General features: G+C 41.0%; 1 protein-coding gene across 2 annotated transcripts in view; it reads left to right on the top strand.

Annotated features, from left to right (window-relative positions):
* igsf21a (immunoglobin superfamily, member 21a) overlaps window positions 1-20,137 on the top strand; it is a 158,168-nt gene that overhangs the window by 135,295 nt on the left and 2,736 nt on the right. Inside the window, exons 6-9 of one of the 2 annotated variants that reach the window (XM_069149712.1) lie at window positions 5,026-5,506; window positions 11,197-11,282; window positions 13,211-13,403; window positions 16,464-16,502. In XM_069149712.1, the coding sequence (XP_069005813.1) occupies window positions 5,026-5,506; window positions 11,197-11,282; window positions 13,211-13,403; window positions 16,464-16,502 (799 nt within the window). Of the gene's footprint in view, window positions 1-5,025; window positions 5,507-11,196; window positions 11,298-13,210; window positions 13,404-16,463; window positions 16,503-20,137 lie in introns of both variants that reach the window. The other variant, XM_069149703.1, reaches the window with a different exon arrangement.

Here is a 20,137-nt window from a genome sequence, read left to right as displayed (position 1 = left end):
AACCAGATCAGCTCCCCTCATTCCCTTTATAATTGCTGTGGCACACTGTATTTTCCGTTTCTAATGGCTGAAGAAGGAACAAACCGGCACCACCATCCAGACTTTACGCAGAGGGAAACTGACATACCTTTCTGGGACGTTCAGGCTCGTAATGACCAAATTTATGGTACTACAAGTCGATCTCCATGGGCTGGTGATGTTACATTGGCTTGGGAAGAGGTAACTAATATTAATAATAACTCTTTCTCTGGTATTATGAGAACCACTGCCCAGTGTGGGAACCATTTTAATATTGGATATAAGAAAAAAACGTTGTACAGGTGCCAAACACTGGCATTATTTAAACATCAAAGTGAACAAAGAACACATGAAACCGTCAATTAGTTAATTGACAACACTGATAAAGAGCAATGTGCTCCAAACGTCACTGATGTTATGGTATTAATAAATAAACTGCATCGGTAATTTTAGTGTGCCACATTTATTAACCAATCATTAATTTATTGGCCTATTAAGCTGCCGTGCGTAAATATCCTTCACTATTTGTGCTGAAATGTGCGCAGGATCCACGTTGATCCACAAAAGTTGCAACTTGGCACAAGCACGGAAAAGCACGACAAGCAAGAAAATAGGACCCAGTGTCCCCATTTTGGGCCTTCTGTTGCCTGATTTATAAACTACAGATGTACTTCCTGAAATCCTGAAAAGGATGTTTGGAAGTTTTAAATGTACTATTTCATGACATCTTTAAAGACAGGAAACTGCCTGTTGTGTGACAGTATACTGATTAATAACCACTTATTTTAATTCTTGGTATAAAAAAGATTTAGTTTTTTCTGACAATGTTTAAGTTAAAGTTTACTTATAGTAGGGACCATGTACAGAAATCATTCATCTCAAAAAGAGAGGAGATGCTCTGTACCAGATTTAGCTACTAGCTCATTTCCATCTACAGAACAGATGTTGGGTAATTGTGTGAAAGGTGACTCTTCTAAAGCAGTACCCAACAAAAGTGCACGTGTCACTTTGGGAAATGCAACTATTTATTGGAGACATGTATCACACTGAAAGACATCCTCAGTGTTATTTTGTCACCTCTATAATCATGTGTAGGAAATTAATCAATGTTTGCTCTCTCATTTGAACAGAATGAAAGAAGTGATGTGTTTTCTGTTATCTCTGCCTGTCACACAAGGACATGGGAAATGGGATTTTTTGCAAATTAGTAGGTAGCTTGAAGGAACACCAACCAAGTCTGCAGTGATGACAGATGCTTCCTAATTGTGCATAGATTTAAAGATGATTTGACTGATTCGTATTACTATTTGCAAAGACACAGGGTCCTGGTGGCTTGTTTGTTGGGGTGCTCAGCATGCAGGGACATTTGTCAGATGTCTTTCTCCTCCTGCCAATTTGGCTGCTTTAAGCCGTGAAGTGCATTCAGAAAAGCTATTAAAATCATTTCAAAACACATTTTGCAAGAACTCAAATCTTGGCCTTGCAGAGCTGCATTCTTCTCTGACAGATTTTTTTTTTTAACGTTTGTAGGATTTAGGAGGATCTATTGTCAATAATATAATATTCATAATTAAATTTTTATTAGTGTTTAAATTCCTCAGACTAAGAATCATTGTGTTTTTGTTATCGTAGAATGAGCCCTTCATATCTACATAGGGAGCAGGTCTTCTTCCACAGAGTGCGCCATGTTGCACCACTGTGCTCAATGCTAGTTGCCACTAAATCCTCCACATTGTTCCTTCAATCCCAGCTCAAATTTGTTGGGCTTACTATAGTCTTACTATATTCATTAGCAAGTAAAAGTACTCACATTTACTTATTTATTTTATAGCAACCCTGATTGTCAGTACTAAAACCAACACATTCTGACATTCTCATATTGACTTGTATCTCACAGTAGTTGCTGGTGCATCAGTTACACATACTGCAAAAGTATGCGAAGTATCATGGTAAATATGTCTCAGAAATGATGAAAACATGCACTGACAAAATGCCTTGACAAGGAGTAAGGCTGGACTCATATCATACTCATTGCATCCCCATAATAGGACATTCATTAGACAACATGAATCTAAAATGACTAAGTCACTGAGCTCCCCTAACAGTCTAATTCCTATACATGTCTGTTTATATCTCTGTCTGCTCTGTTTCCATATGTGAGTCTGGGAGGGGGGGTGAATGAAAAGGAGCAGAAGAACGGGATAATGACACAGAAATAACACTTCACTATCTCCCTGCAGCTACATATCTGTCATTCATTTCATTCATGTCTTTGATGAAACATTCATTTATTCCTTTTCTTATACCTCGAGCAGACAGGTGGCAGAGACAGATATTTAGTCATGGTGGGATCACTATGAATAGGTAAACTGAGGCTTGATTTTTTTTATTTTTTTTGCTTGAGGTAACAATTGAATAAAGTGTTATTTCTGACTTGTTGAGAAGCTGACGCAACACTGTGCTCTGTGCACTGTGTTAAGTCATGTAGATGTTTAATCAATACTTCTTTTATGCCTATAAATTATCTTGTGTGTTAATGTTTATGGAAACAAATCTGTTATCTGGGCTTATGGAATTAATTCCCTATTATAACAATCCATCCAGCCAACACAGGTGTTATTGTGTACCCACACCATTTTGTCCAACAACTTACAGAACAGGTGCATGGATCTTTATAATCCACACCGCTCTCCCTCCACCTGCTGTGATAATTAATGAGGTGTTTCAATACACAGTGAAGAAGCTTCTTCTATTCGGATGTTGTTGAGTTAGTAGGGGACGCAATGGGGTCATTCTGGATTAGGCTGATGTTTCGACTTCCCATTGTGCTGCTGGATTGTAAACTCTGGTTCAGCACATGAGGTAAATTCAGATAAAGACTGATGGATATTGAATTCTCGGGGTAAAATTCAATGGAGTGAAATTTGTTCGACAGTGGCTCTTTAATTCTAAATTAGCCTTACATGCTGCGCTTGTCAATACACTTGTTGGACAATGTGCTAACAAAGGTTCACCAGAAGATGTTGTAGACTTAAAAATATATGTGTCTAAAGAATTTTTTGTTTTCATGGACGTTACGCAGTGATTAACTTTAAGTGGCAGATTTCCAGAAAAGTAAAACTGAGACAACCTGCAACCAGGCGCACCTTAATTTAAAATGAACATGAAGGTGGAATGGAATGGAATAATATGTCTTTGCACCTGTGTGTGCAGGTGCTACAATTACCTATTCAAAATTGTAATATCTGTATCTTGTATTTTTTTTTGTAGTTTAAGTGCTAAACTGTAAATGGATTCTGTGCTTGAGGTATTGGTATCTTTTAGCAACAGCTCCATCAATATAACCCTGGGGATTCACTTAAACTTTGGAAAGAAATCTGCCCCAAAATGAGGCATTTTTTTTATCTCAACAAAAAAACTGGAAGGACGTCTTATGAAATAAGAAATTAAATTGAGCTGAAATCTTCTAAACTGAATAAGAACTGCTGTGCATCAACTTATACAGTCACATCTATGAAAAAAAATGTGTCACAGTTTAAAGGACAGGCTTATTTACAGCCTTTCTGTGTACTGGAAGTGTAGCGCAGGTAGATGGGACCACAGATCAATTTAAAGGGAATTGGTGGGAGCAACAGGTTGTTTATGGGTGTTTGAAAGGTTTTTATTTTGTATCCGTCTTTGCTGAATGCCTTTGAGCAAGGGTACTCAGCCCCATGTGGTTGTGCATCAGCCAGCTTTGAGGCGGATGCACAGTTTTTAGAGCTGGCTATAAATACTAGGATACAACCAATCAGCACAACACAGCTTGTAACGATGTTGTATCTGTCCAAAAATAACCTCAGCAACAAGGGCGTCCACAGCGACAGCTTCCATCCGTTAGTGATTTGAAATTAAAGTTACTAAAATACAGTTTAAAGGGAACTCCGAAGGCTATCGTTTTTCTATTTACAAATAAATCTCTCCATTTGTAAAGCGTCATTGTGCATTTTATGTAAAATACTATGAAGAATACTGAAGTTTGATATTGTGTGTATACCTATTGTTGATCAGCTTGACATGGATGTTGAAGTGCTGAAGGATGAATACAGTCAGATGAACACTTTTTTAGGCAATTTATTGTAAAGCTGCATAGGATTCAGGGTCCCTATTGATAATGCAGGTTATTGGTAAGTCAGATCTTTGAAACATCTCACAAAAAATAAACCTACATACAATACAGTCAAATGCAGCATTTGTAACAATAATTGTCTGATCTTTAGAAGTTTGAGAGAAGAGAGAATTGTGGATTGAAATTTATTGTATTCAACGACATAAAAAAGCCAGATCTGTTTCCTGCACAGCAACCCCACAGGCAGTGGCTGTACAATCTGCTTTCAATGCTAATATCTGCAGGTTATGTGCCGAAATGGGAGCGTGAGTTCCCCGTCAAGAGATTACGCAGCCAGCGATGTTACTTGATGGTGAAGGACTCTAATATTCTGTCCAGATTCAGCAGATGAGCCAATTCTAAAATATATATTTTTTTTATATATAAACTGATCAATAATTTTACCAATTAACAGTGTAAAAAATATGATGATGCCTGTGTGGACAAAACCTGAGAATTAGCACTAATATCAGTTTTTAGGTTTTGTGCCCAACACAAATTTATTGCAATTATTAACAACGGGCCTCTATTTTCAGATCTATTAAGATCACTGCACACACCTCCTCACACAGACAAAGTTAGCAGTTTACATGTGAACATATGGCACATTTAGCAGCTGAAGAGACCAATATCATCCTCAGCAGTGTGGTGGAGACCAAAGTAGAACTAAAGAGAGTGTTAATTCTGTCAATATTTAATATTTAATTTAATGTCAATATTGCGTTTACGGCTTGTTGCGACCACTTACTCTGTAGAGGGAAATTGAAAGTTGTACATTTTTTGTTTCCTTTCTGCCAGGGAAAAAAATATCTAGTTAAGTAAAATATGTCCATCTATTGTTTCTTCTTGTTCTGTATCAGGTGTACTTTAAGCGTGATGGCGAGCTGATAGAGGTGATTTCCTACACTCAGCCCTCCTCCGGTGAGCAGGGAGGCGGCTCAGCAGGGGTGAGAGGAGCCAGGCCGCTCATCAGCAGGGACCTCGACGACACCAAGCTGCAGCGGTCCCTCTCCCTCCTGGACCCCGAGGGGCGGGCTGCCCACCTGTACACGGAGACCCCGCAGCGCGTCCACACTCAGGGCCAGCAAGCCAACGAGCCCAGCCCCGCGACAGAGGTCATCCCAGAGACTGTGGTGAGCCGGGAGTTCCCCCGCTGGGTTCATAGCACGGACCCGCTCTACTACTTCAGCCACACTCACGTCCCGCAGAGCGACGGCTCTGTGGTGGTGCAGGCCCGGCTCACCTGGACGCTCAACCCTCAGCTAGATAACGACGCCCTGTTCAGCTGCGAAGTAAAGCACCCAGCGCTGTCTATGCCCATGCAGACCGAGGTCACTCTAGGTGAGTAGGCTGCAAGCCTATTCTATTTCCCCGCAACCACCCAACACACACACACACACACACACACACACACACACACACACACACACACACACACACACACACACACACACACACCCTTTTTCTCATTTCTTCTCCCTTTTAATCTCCTGATGCCTCCTTGTATCCCCCTAACACACTTGGAAACCAACTGGGTCTCCTTATGTCTACCTTGCAAATGTACTCAGAACAACACTGATTTTCATTTGAAGTCGCTTAATTGTGTTACAGCCGAGCAGATTGCGAGTTTAGCAGCAAATGTAAAACTCAGAGTGACTGACAGGGCAATTCATCGCGCTGTCTGTTGCTAGATTGAGTTAACTCAGTACCGTTATTGAAAAAGTCAGCCTGAATTAGAGAAGTCAAATGAGAATTTAGAAACACTGACCAATGTTATATCATTGGTGAGACTATCTCAGAGATACTGCCCTTCTTCTAACTTCACTGAACACCTCCCGAAAGCTCTTCAGTACCGCGCTTTAGTCTTTCAAACAGAAGTAAAGTCTCTCAATTTCACAGTGTTGTTTCAAGGAGAGAAAAAAACCACACTGGCACTGGGATCATTTGTGTATTCACCTTCAAACTACCAAAGCCAAAGAAATACTGATGCAGATACCGATTTCAGAAAACAGAAGTCACACTTTGAGGGAAAAGTAAGCATTAAGTTTTAATAGTGTGAGATCCAAGAGAGACACGTGCATGCTCGCATTTTTTGAAAAAAAAAATGTCCAATCTGAAAACAAAGATGGCTTCCAGCACATCCAATTAACACTTCAAAGGAAATACATTGGCAGAGTCCTCCTGGAAATGAGCCACGCAATCCTTACATGGTAAACAGAGACAATATCTTGAGAAGTTAGCAATGGTTAAAGGCGGCGAATGAGCGCGTTGCTGCTGCAACGTGATTCGCTGTCAGTGTTTTTATCTCCACTCCATCACCACCCTTCATTTAATTAAAAGTCCCCTTCTCCCTGCGCTGTTTATCAATGATGGTCACTCTGAATGAATCTATAGAAACTGTCGTTATCATCTACGAGTGGAAAGTCCTTAATAGGTTCAAGAGATGACAAGTAGGCTTTAAAAATCTCACACAAACAAGGCACACTGAAGCTTTTCCTTTATCGTTATCAGGGAGGATCTGTGAACACTTGACGTACATCACCCAAAACTCAGTCAGTACATTTTATCTACATCAGGCGATACCACACAGTAAAGCTCCTCTTCCTTATTTGCCCAAAGAGCCCCTTGAAAAATCTTTAGTCACTGTATGACGTCTAAGAATCCTTGACTCTGACCTTCAGGTTGAACCAGCTGTTCGTCTAGCTTGTTTGTTTTGGTTTTATTTTTAGATGGTTCGCCTCCTTGAAGTTGTAGATAGATTTGTGGTAAAGTTTTAACTTTCCCCACATTTTATGTGCCAAAAGGACTTCCTGGCAGATTCCATATATGAATGTGGGTAAATAGGTTGAATCTACAGGGTCTCAATTAGTGAGGAAGGGGCACTCCTTTCTGTTGTACCTTTTGAATTAATTTTCTGTTAAGACCGACGGAAAAAAAGTGTACTTTTTGGACAAAAATTGTGTGCGGAAAAAGGACCAGGCTGCCATTATATTTGGCACATGTATGAAGTATTTATTTCTTATTGTCAACGTATCCTTTGAAATGACACAGTCCTTTCTTTGACTCTTGATCCAAACCCCAAAGACACTAAGACATACATCTTTAAATACAGGGTCACAAAAATATACTTACATTTTTAAGATAGGCGAACTAATTTGAAGACTGCATTGAACATTTGTTGAGGACTATTTTCAGCTGTTTATTTATACACATTTGGCGAACTTGTGAGTATTTATGACACAGCATGGTGACCGTGTTCGCAAGAATAAAGGACCATTTCACCCAGTCCAGCAAGTGCGGCTCTCTGATGTCGCTTTTAATCCTTTTGGACAACAATGGGGCTCGAAGGCACAAAGGAATGATCTAAGTTGTATCAGGTTTTGACACATTATTTGTTTGGATGATTTTATTGTTGGTTTTGATCTGTTAATGGAATTCCAAAAATATAAAATAAATCCTTCCAGTGTATAAAAAGCCCTTTGGCCCTTATTTGAAAACCAATTGCCGCAATTGGCATTGTCACTTTTTTCAAATGGGAATATCTCATAGCAGAAAATCGTCTTTTAAAATGTAATAACTGTCACCCTCACATCACCAAGTGAATTGAAATATAGCACATCACATGCAAGAGGGCGGCAGCGGCATGAGTTGAAGGTATAATGGTATGAGCTGTCTTCTCGAGACGAAGTATTGCAGTAAGGACTCGAACAGCTATTTGCCTTTTTCACATGTTGAATAAAACAGATGATACCCCTGAGGGGAATGAACCCGGTGAAACTCCTGCTAAATGTCAAAGGCACTAATATTTTGACAAGCCTTTCTCTCTGCGGTGTTTGAAGTAATTAATTTATCACTACCTTTGTTCTTTTAAAGACATGGAAGGCACATCACTAGATATTCTTCTTTTTTTTCCCACCACCTAAAGAAAAGAAAAAATAAATTGTGCTTTTGTTGATTCTAATTAGTGGCCACTTGAAATTCAAAGCATCCACAAATCTACTTGGGGCTTGATCCATCTTGAAATGGAATAGTAGTATTTAAAAAAAAAAAAAAAAAAAAAAAAAAAAAAGGTAATATGGTTGTGATTCAGGTGCGAGGTTACGTTGATTTGCTTCATAGACAAAAGGGCGTCCACATTTTTTTTTTTTTTTTTAATTTTGGTGTCGTGTAACTCTGATAGAATGTGACTTTGTAAAACAGCTCCCCTAAGGATTCCAATCACTTACATACCCTGTTCATTTATATTATGCTGCTATAACTGGATAATTGCGCTCACCCACACACACACACACACACACACACACACACACACACACACACACACACACACACACACACACACACACACACACACCCTCTCTTGGTTCTCTCAGGTGTGTTTGGTCAGGAAATGAAAGGGAGATATTTTCAGTGCTCATAAGTAATAAATCTTTCAGAGATTTAATATCGCCACAGGAGACGGAGCGACAGTCTGACAATCGACCAATGTTGTATCACACCTCATGAATATTCATCAGCGGCTCTGTGCTCATCATACAAATGGAACTAAACCAGTGCCGGGCCTCGGGACTCCTAAAAAATAAAAAATAAAAAGTGCTTTACCTCTATGAGATCATCATCATTGTATTCCTGAACTATATTTCTTTCATGAACAGTGTGTCTTAATATTTAAAAGAAGTTCTTTGTTTTGGATTGAGGTGAGCTGAGGTGTTTATTATTCAACATCAGCAGACTAGTGCTGGAATTCTCATTTCTTACACTGTAAAGCAGCGAGATGAGATCCAGACATCTTCACACCTTACAGTCTTCCAGACCGTGATAATCAAAGAGCAGATGCTCAGTTGCAGGAAAGCGTCTGTCATGTGTGTGTGTCTGCATGCGTGTGTCGGCATGTAAGCGTGTATTTCGAGTAATTTTGTGTGCATGCATGTGTGCTTATTTGTGCTTAAATGTCTCTGAGAATGACTTTGTCGTTTCATTGAATTTAGATTTGTGATGTGTATCTAGTATGTTGTTTTTATCTGTGTTCACCTGCACATTAATTCCACATTAATCGGTGTGTCAGTCGAAACCATGCAAGGCATCACATAGTGCCTGATTCGCCACGATAGAATGATCCCGCTTTCAGTCAGGGCCTTTAAATGTGGTTGCATGCCTCTCCAGCTTTTCTTTTTCAATAGAACCAGTCACCCAGCTAATGTGACAGGTTCCCTTCAATTGCTTAAGTCTGTTGTGCAGCTGGGCAGACCTGTTGTCTTGGCTTGATATTAAAGCACATCTGATGCAGGGTGTGTGCAGTTTTGGTTTTTTTTCCGTGGGCATGTTTATTCTCTGACCTCGCCTGAAGTGATAACAGTTCTTTCTTGCAAACTGATGAAGGTGGGCCTTGGGGTGACGGTCTTGTGGGACCGTGGCACGTGTCCTCTGTGGTGTCCTCACCGAGAGAGAGAGAGAGAGAGAGAGAGAGAGAGAGAGAGAGAGGGAGGCTGTGTCATGTCCATCACACTGCATGCTGCTCCTAATCAAAGGTGGTGACGTAGGACGCCAACTGTCACTGTTGGAGCAAATCCCAGAAATTGGCCATCATCTTCCCCGGCCATATGCCTCGCAAGCTCGATGTGACGCCATGACACCAGTATTTAAAAATACCCTCCCGTTAGTGTGTAGGAGGTGGAAACGTAGTGCTTCACACCGCCATGCTAAAACCAACATGTGAAATGCCATCCGTCTCTGACATGAGATGGAACACTTAGCCATGTCAAACTGCTCACATAATGTCTTTGTTTGGGTTGCCAGTATAAATATGTGGATATGTTCCCTGAAGTTACTGTTGCCAAAATTCCTTCTTGGACGTTCCACCAGTTTGCACTGCATGCATTGATTTGTTTTAGTTTTTTTGTGTGGACAAATAAATCAGTTTATACAGAATAACAAATGGTCTAGTGGTGCTGAGAGCTTTCAAAAAACAAAAATTGAATATATCCTCCCCCCTTCATCCCGTTCAAATGCTTCTGTTATATATAAGGATGCCTAGATGAGATATAGTACGTGGACAATGGCGCGTGCTCATTTCTATTTACAGAAATGATAATGTAAGTCCTAATCCATTAGTCTGATGCAGGCTTGTTCGAGTCTATGACTGCCCAAGAAAAAGGCCCTGACTCATTCACAGTTTGCTGCCAGATTAATAGCGCAAATCTGAGGTCATGTGTCTGTTTATTTATTTATCCTTTAGTTTAACTCATCAATGAAAACAAGCACCCAGTGTGATTTGTACTAAGAGTTCAAACCGTATTAACTGAAGATCTCTTGGTGGGGGGGGGGGGGGGGGTTGACGAGTACAGACATTACCGATGGGAGGCCCTCAGCTCGAGTCTCATTGCATGTGCTGCTCAGTCCATTTGCTTAACATATGGAACTACGCGGCGTGTGAGGCAGTTATCTTTAGGGGAATTGTTAATCATCACAAATCGTGTAGAACCTGCTTATACCGGCCTAATGCAGTGTACTGTGCAGTTTAGCTGTAATGAAATGACTTACCTTTTGAACACATTATGCAAATCACTCATTTTATCTCGACACCACATACACAGGACAATCACCGGCCTCTCGCAATTTCATAATAATAGAATGTGCCAGCTCCCTCTCCTACTTGCACCCCCATTGTTTTAGATGGTCCAAATGAAAGCCATCTGGGGGCTGCTGTCCACACCAAGACAAGGGAATTAGCTCTCTGAGTGTCCCTTATCTCACTGCCTCCACACTCCACCCGTTGCACTCCCATTCTCCTCTTGTAATGAGTATCTACCCAATTTAGTTCCTTTTCTCTCCAAAGGGGAATAAATCCAGCACAGTCCTTTGGATGAAAGAACCTGCAGGTCCCTCGCCTCGTGCCCCGTGACCTTAATTGACAGGAAATTGTATTTGTCTCTCTCCCTCTGCGACAAAACAGGTGTCCGGCAGGATTTTCTCTCCATGCTAAGTACAATGACCTTTGTCTCTCTTTCTTTTCTTTTCTTTTGTCTTTTCAGCTGCTCCGAAGGGTCCTAAACTCTTCATGTCCCCCACCAGGGCAAAGGTGGGGGACACAGTGCGCATCACTGTGCAAGGATTCCAGGTAGGATCGCCTGGGGTAAGTGCACGGGGTTTTAATCAAATGAAGGCCCGCCTTCAGTATAGAGTAAGAAGACTCTAGTGCCCATGGGCACTTGAGCCTGTTTAATTATCCTCTGTAGTGACCTCTGTTGGGCACAGACATATTTTCCTTTGCGTGTTTACGTATTCTTGAATAATATTCATTTTGGAAAAAATTTGGATTCACATTTTAACATTTTGGTTTCAGTAAATCGGCTGAAAACTCACAAATGTAGCATTTTTTCATGCTGTTTGTATCCATGCGGTAAAACGACATACTACTATGCCTGTCCAGTGTCCATATCTGGCAAATACACTAGCTGCAAAAAATTTTGCTGCTTTCAGATTTCTTGCTCCATAAACATAAAGACGGAGAATGTGTTTGTGTCACTGTCCCACCCTGCCAATGCCAGCCCCCTGTCCCTTGTGTAACTGACCTGTGGATGTATCTGGTTTCTTTGACATGAATGACACGTTGAAGCCAGACACCTGGAGCCAGTCAGGTGTAGAGAATAGAGTTGATCCAGATAGAGAACATGCTAATGGTCCACAGGACGATTCTCCTTCGTCACTTCCCAGTCGCCGCTTCATGAATCTATTGAAATCACAAAGCAGATTTTGTCTCTTTTTTTTTCTTTTATGAGACCAAATTAATATTGTGCATTGATGTCGGTTTAATGCACCGAGCTATTGACTGCACTGATTTCTACATATGCTTATGTGCGCCCGGTGACCTTGGCATTCTTTTAAAGCTTGCAGGGTTAAGATTGGTTATTATAAACAGGCTTGACTGTGGCATACAGCCAGTCGGGCCCTTCAGCAGCGTAGGCATCAGTGCGTGCAGATTGATCAGAAAGCAAATTTCCCTTATCCTTCACTGGGCCTAAGCTTTAGGGTTTCACAAGTAGATAAGATTGTGTGCCAAGACTGATAATTTTGCCTCCCGCCTTTCTGATAAAATAAGATGTTCCCCTCTGGAATATATTATGGACGATCATCTTACAGTGTGTCTTTTTACTATGTATTCCTTTTTGACGTTGCTTTATGTATGTCTCAGTTGAATCATGTATTAATTAAACTTGTATTTATTACATATTTCAGTGAAGGTCACATCACCATGCATGCGTAGAGCAGTTTGTTTGAACTGGAGTTTTTTTTATTGTTGTTTTGTTTTGCCTTTTTCTTTTCTTTTTTTTTTTTTTGCTCATGTGGGATTTGAACTTGTCAAACAACAAGTGCACCCACCCTGCTTGCTTCAATGATTCCAGCAAAAAGACAGTGTTGTTGACATCTGATAGTATGCAGTCCCTTGTGCATGTAGTGAAGGCAAACTGCAGTCTGGTCTATGAACCCTTTTTTAACAAAGTCACACAAGCTGGAATTGTTGGCTTTAATTCATCCAATTTTAGTGAGAATTCGCCAAATGAGCTCTTTCTGAGTTCATGCACCTCTGCAGTAAAGCCATGCTTGAGCAGATTGGACTGACATTTACTTTTTTCAATACAGTTGAAAAAAAGCACATAAAAAAACCTTGATTCTACACCTACTTCATTCACTGTATTTTTCTCAATAGATGAGAGGTCTTACTGTTGAACCGCATTACTTCTATTAAAAAACCGTTGTGTTTTGTCTTATGTCAAGTACCTCCGCTGCTCCAATGATTTTTTTTTTCCTTTGATGGTGCAACGCTCGAGTGCTGGAAACCCCTATCTGGGAAAATCTGTTGTAAAGTGAAGTGTTGATTATTAATGCATGTTGTTAACTTGCCGCTGCATTAGGGGAAAATTGGACCTTGTATTATTCATGTGTGCTCTACTCTTAATCTCTTGGCTGAGACTCACAGACTTCTCTCTGCTCTGCCCTCCTCCATTTTTCTTTTCTTTTCCCTCCATCCCATCTGGGTGTGGATAGAATGAGGTTTTCCCCGAGCCGCTCTTCACCTGGACGAGGGTGGGGGGCCGCTTGCTGGACGGCAGCACCGAGCGTGAGGGGAAGGAGCTGATTCTGGAGAGAGTGCCAGCCGAGCTTAACGGCTCCATGTATCGCTGCACGGCCCAGAATCCTCTGGGCTCCACAGATACGCACACTCGCCTCATAGTCTTTGGTACGTACACTTAGCTCTGCAACACGCTCCAGCCCCGTTCTGAAGGGGCGCTTCTACACCACCAGCTGAACTGAAATTGCATTTAAGTGTCATTAATTATTTAGAAGACAATGAATATGAAACTTTTTTTTTTTCTGTTCTCTGTACAGCTCGGTTCCACAATAATTATCTGGAACACTTATACAATTACACCGTTAAATATCACAGAATATTACGTAATTATACAAAAATTATTTTCATATGTCTACAGTATCTTTGGAAAATACTTAAGAGATTTATGTGACCACTCTTAAGTATGAATCATTAATGCAACTAAGTGTGTGATTAATAAGAGATTGTATCCCTAATTGGCTCAGCAACACATTCTTTTTAAGGCAGCACTTAGTGAGAATAACTTCTCTCCAGCAGGGGATTTAGTGACTATTCCACTAATGGCATGTCTTATTCTGTTCTAACTTAAACACTAAAGACCAACCGTGGCATCAAAGGAAAATTATGAAATCAAAGGGTCTTTGTTGTTGACAGTGTTAGAAAAGCTCAATTGCTCAATGGCCAAGCCAAAGTAATGTGTTAACTGGAAGTACATATTTTACTGCTCCTGATGCAGTTTCAACAAAATAAGTTCTGTTATTTCACTTTACAGAAATGTGATTGCAATTTGACTTGTTGGTCACATGTTGACATCATAAACAGCATATAAAAATAGACATAGTCACTGGGCCTAAACAGTAAAGCCAATGCAGAATTGCCTTAAAGTGCTATACCACTGTTTGCCACTAGGGGTTGACTCCAATAGACTCCCATTCAAAAAGCATCAACTTCTCTCATGAAATATAAAGTCAATACATTGTTTCTACATGCCATTTTGGTTTCATTTGCTAAATTCACTCGTTCTGATTAGTATTCTGTTGGTTACTCTGAAAATAATATAAATAATTACATAAATAATTCTTTATATATGATATTAGTCCTTAAAGTGAGGTATATTTGGGAGGCTGCCTGGTTTGATTGACATGCCTGCGGGTGCACTCAGGTTTCCGGTATAGGTTGACGGGTAGTGTTGTCGAGTTATCAGTCAGATCCACCTCCTCGCTCCTCCCCATTTTATCCAAATATGGTCACTTCTGGCTCCAAAAAAACAAAAAGGCTCAAGGTCACAAACCAAGGCGTGGCATCACGGTGGGTTGACCCTTGGTTGACACATTATTTTCCTCAGGCAGCCTGTTCTTTATCCAGTCAAAACCATCGTGACGCTCAGGTCTTTAATTGAGTCTTCAACTACAAAGCGAGTTTTAAAATCCATCCTGTAAGAGAAGTGATGACTTCATTCTTGATGTCATTATTTTTCACGGTGCTACTAATCCCTCTCGTACACCAGATGCAGAGTAATTGTGCCAGCGTTGCAGCTTTATCAGTAATGGCTCCGACATGTTTGAATAGAGCCATCCCAAAACATTCACAAAACAGGGACCTGCGTTTGAAAGCCCAGATGACCATAGATAGATAAAACCATCAGTATCACATGTTCCATGTGTGAAAAGGTTTTTTTTTGACTCGCAAAGACTGACTATACACGAGTCAAGTTATGCAAGACAAACAGAGAATATATCCCTTTAAATGTGCAGAAATGTGTGGCGTGCACACACGTGCGTTTCAGCCCTGCAGTCCTCTATTAACATAAATCAGATTGACACCATTTTTGTACTTGAGCGACTCTGAAACAAAGAATATTGTATCCATCTTTCTTTTATGTCCTCCTGCCTGAAACACTCCTGTGAACAGGGTTTAAAGTATGTCACAAATGTACAAATTACTGGGCGGGTCTAATAAGAACCTACTTTAAGGGGAAAGTGCCACTTTAGGGAGGCGTTACCTTGGGAGGCGTTTTGCTAGGAAGAGCACTAATGTGTATTTAACACCCTGATGCCTCCTCAGGTGTCATCGGCTACGTGCCTAGTATGGCCCATCTGTCTGCCCGCTTCTTGTAGATTGCTTCCACTCACGCTTAGGGGAAGTAAATGGTGATTAAGTGACCTTGGCACCATCCCTTGTGGCCTTGAGACACCTCTCTCTACCGGGGGGTGGGGGTGAAGAGAAAGAAGTATTTTGGGGCTTGGCTCCCTTTGCCAAGTGTTCAATATACATCATCAGGAATAATAGAGTATAATGACAGCTTAGCGCAGAGACTTTCCATCGATGACAAGCGGCGTTCGCGTCTTGATGATGTACTTCTTTTTAGCCACCCTCAGCGATATTATCCTCTGAGATTACAGTGAAGTGAGTCAGCAGAAGTGAGGCACCGGGCAATGACAGGCACACACCGAAACTGCACACATGCAGGGATATGTATGCTTATGCAAATCTGCAGAGGGCAGGCAAACACAAGCGTGCATATGGAGAGTGCACACATTAATTTCTGCGGGCATCTCGGAGGAGCTGCTATCTTAATGTGCTTGCAACGAGACCAGGAAAGTTCCACACTGTGCTATATTATGTAGCTTCCACCTGCTCATGTACACATTTCAAGTTTAACATCCAAAAATAGCTCACAAAGTGCAATTTAAGGGTGTTGCTAATACCCTGCAAACCCTCTTGCTCCCTCTTTTGCAATTACTTTATCCCTGTGAGAACTTTGAAAATACCTTGTCAGAGCGTATTGTGCAGGGTAGATGTCGGTGTTACTTATTAAAGGTTAGACTCAGTTTCTCCATCTTTTTCCCAGACTGCCCGGCCACGGCTGTAGTCCTCTGGTGCTCACTGCTGCTAAAAGTGTCCTGGATGTTCTGTTGCTGTGCTCTGTGTTCCCAGATCCATTAACAGCCCGACTTTTCTCACTGGGGATGTGCCATTTAGCACGTACTTCGGCAACGTTGGAGTTCAACGTCATTAGAAAGCCACAACTTCTGTCAAAGATGACTGTTTTATTTCTTTTTCTCTTTCTTCTTTTCACGCTGTTTATTCTCGTGTTAATTCCATCCTTCACTCTCTGACTCACCATCTCTTTCATAACTACAGTGTTTGGATGTTTTTCACTGTTGATTTTTTTCTTCTTTTCCGCAGAAAATCCAAGCATGATGAAAAACACACAGAATCCGAACAGTAAGTATTTCAGCTTGCAGAGTTGACGACCTTTGTGCATGTGTGAATTCTCAATATAATGCATCTCATAATTCCTGCTGAATCACTTGCTCATCACATTTCCAGAGACACTGCATATAATATGGGAGCAAAATGTGACACTGTAGTTCAGCTCAGTCAGAAAATGTATGCGGAAACGCGGCACTGATCAGAGAAGCAAATTGTGAGGAAGACTGTGGTTTCAACATCCATAGTATTGACAGGTGGATGTTTTTGATTCTGTCCTGAATGCTTTGCCCCAGATAGAGTGCGTGAGAGTGATTCAGTCAGGATTAATCTTCGTCGATGTTCGGCAGCAGCGAGCAACAAGCCTCCTCCAATGACTAACCGTGTCTGTCACTTTCGGTTGAGTGTGAGATTATTGGTGTTTCATATGTGCCGTGGTGTCTCATTTGCGGCTTCTGAGATTATCATATGTAAAGATGAGGGATTGTCGGCAGAAGCCGCAGGGCTGTGACAACAACCTTTCCATCCCAACCCTTCTTTTTTCTTTCCTGCCTTTCCCTCTCGCTTTCTTCTGCAATCTTTCTGTCGGTCTTTCCTTCCCCTCCTCTCTGAATTTGTACTCAGTGCCAGCCTCTCTTGCTGCTTCATCCATTTCTGGTTGCTCTTTCCCTTTTTATTATCTCCTTTTTCTCCCCTCTCCTTCACTTATTCTGTAGTTCTCCTTTCCATCATATTTATATTTCCTACTTTTCCTCTTCAGCCCAGCTCCCAATCTTCAATTTTAATGCAGATTCTTCTGTCACTCTGGCCTTATGCGGTGCGCAGATTATACTGTAGTCGGAAAAAAAACCAAAAAAAAAACCATTCATTTCTGGCTATAGAAGCAGAGTTTGAAGTCTTGATAGATGGTCTTCTGAAGCATGAAGGGGGTCAGGACTCACCAAGACTGAAATGGGAGTGTGACCCTATAGAAATAGCATTCAGAGTTTAGATAGAAAGGTAAGAAAAACTGAATGAAGCGTAAGAGGAGGTTCTCTAACAGCTCATGCGGATTAGTTTAGAAGCAAACCTCCTGCAAGCTCAATAAAGTGCTATGATGTAGTAAAATATGGCAGTACTTCTCGATGAAGCCATATAAGCATGTATTTATTTGTTATTGGGGAATGTATGCTCAATTTTGTTTTGTTACATACATACTTTTGTTACTACTTGCAATCAATTAGGGATCAATTAAGTACCTGTATGGTAACTGCTTCTCGTAGTGAGGTGCTGTAGATGGACTGGAAAATGCATTTAAATGCTATAATTGCTCGTTTACACTATAATCCTTAGTGCGTCTGTGTGTTGCCCATGTTTATCCCAGCATACAGTGGGAACAGCATCTCAAGCAGATGGCAGGCAGGCCTGTGTTAAAGCTGAACTTCCCTCGTCATGCAAAATTTGACATGAGTTTTACTCTCTCCCTGTTTCCTACTTCAGTCACTACTTCACCTTATTTGTCTCTTGTGATCTCCCACTATCATGTTTTTTTTTTTTTTTTTTTTGGTCTTGCCATTTGTTTTTACAACTCTCTTCTTAGAGGAAGAAGGGTAAAAAAACAAATTCCCTGTTTCCCCTTCTGTGCTCGTCATATCTTAGCGATGCAAATCTGAGAATGCAAATATTATGGTAAGCACATGAGCAGGTGTGTCACAGCAAGGACAGAATCAGGTCAGCATGGATGCACAGACAAGCCTTGCATGCAAGTCAAATTAGTGTACAACATGGCCCCTAGAGGTCACCCCACTACGCGCCCGAGCTGAACGGCTGAATACCGGACTCCGGCGGGAAAGACAACCTCTGTCAGTCAGTCAGTCAGGGTCGTAGCGGACGACAAACCTGCATCTCCCATGAGGTGTTACACTCATTCATCTTTGTCAGACTTCTGGTCTTCCCCACATCTTGTCAAGCTGAACTGAATTTAACAGATCAGTGAAACTGAGGACAAATATGTGACATCTTTTCTGCCACGCAATACTCTACCTGTCAACCGGCTGCTGGAGGTGTCAAAGGTTCGGGGGGTTGTCACCTTATTACGGGCAATGCATCCTCTTGGCTGACACACAGCTGTGTAACCATGAAGCAAAAATCAACTACAGTCTCAGATGATGGACTTTGTATTCATCAAATAAAACAAATTTAAAAAAAAAAAAGGAAATCGCCAAAGGTTGTAATCTACATTTTCAGTTTTCATGGCAGACATGTTACAGCTGTCATTTTCCACAAAGGTCAGTTAAGAGACAGGAACCTTGCTGGTAGGCATACAAAAAAATGTGTCAGCCACTGCCAGAAATGTGCAGTCGGCGTGTAACGCCAGCTAACTTGACTTAAACCTTCACTGCCGTCAAAACAGTCGAGTGCAAAAAGAAAGCATTATTTAGCTGACATTTCAGGTCTGGCACGTCTGAGGTAAAGTCATCCCTTATTTAAAAAGACATGTTGCCACAGAAATCAGTCCCAGTTGTCTTAAAAAAAAAAACATTTTTAAATCAGGTTGGCAGAAATGCACTGAGGTCTGAGCCAAAAACTGAAGGCAAACAGATGGCTGGGCGGCTTGCATCTATGATTGTAGACTGGAAGGGGACCTCAGATGATGATTTTTATGGCTGGCTGAGCCCATTACCAAATGAGACGGAGTACTTATTGGGAAGATCCATTTGTTATTGTCTGATGTTGAATAACTAGCATAAACAGAGGAGAATGTGATGTATACAAAATGTCAGATTATATGGTTCTGCTGAGGTTTACGTTCATCAGAGAGTCACCATGAAACCTCAAATAATCTAAACCATCATGTCACACACATGATTCAACCGTATGCTGTTTAACTCATAGCAATACGTTTAAGATTTGTCCGATGTGAGACTTGCCAGTTCTCACATCTACCAGATCACATGTTGAATCTAAAGTCTAGCCACACCCCAATGTGGTCATCCTCTCACTGTTATTTTTGTGATGGTTGGTGCAGCCACAGTCTTGGCACAGTCTGGACAAACAGTTGGTTATGTCAGCAAAGACACACCCACAGCCAGTCACAACTTTCCTCCCACAGCAGCTCCAGCTCCACAGTCCCTCTTTGTGAGATATCCATAAGGGAGCTACAGAAAACAACAGCAGCATAAAGCTGCATGGTGTCGTTCCTAAATCTCTCCCCTATAATAAAGAAGAATTAGATATAAAATCAAATGAAAGGAAGTGGAGTTCACTCCATATATCACCATTTTGTCTGAGGGTTCTTCAAATTTGATTCAAATATCTCTGTGTTCAATAAACCTGCACCAAAGGTCACATAGGGCTTTTTTGGATGTTGTAGTGGTACAACTGTCCTGGATTATTACAGCTCACTTCAAGGAACTGCACAGAAATGTTTTATTTGTGAATGCAGTGTAAATTAAAAAAAAAATGGTATTGTCATTTCTCACGGGGTATAACTGTTATAAAGTCACTGCACAGTTGCATCAAAATTATTCAACCCTCTAAACATGCAATGCTTCATAGCGATGTGCATGAAATTTAAGTCAAACACACTGAATCAACTCAAGCCTTGGTAAACAGTCAAAGAAAATGCGATTATGCGTATTTAAGTGATTTTGAGAATACAGTATTGAGCT

The sequence above is a fragment of the Embiotoca jacksoni genome, unplaced genomic scaffold (genome assembly GCF_022577435.1).
Source record: "Embiotoca jacksoni isolate LCO1_2020_lvr unplaced genomic scaffold, fEmbJac1.0.p SCAF_1, whole genome shotgun sequence".
In the NCBI taxonomy this organism is placed as follows: Eukaryota; Metazoa; Chordata; class Actinopteri; family Embiotocidae; genus Embiotoca; species Embiotoca jacksoni.
Note: the sequence above shows the minus strand (reverse complement) of the source record. Positions and strands in the feature narration are given on the sequence as shown.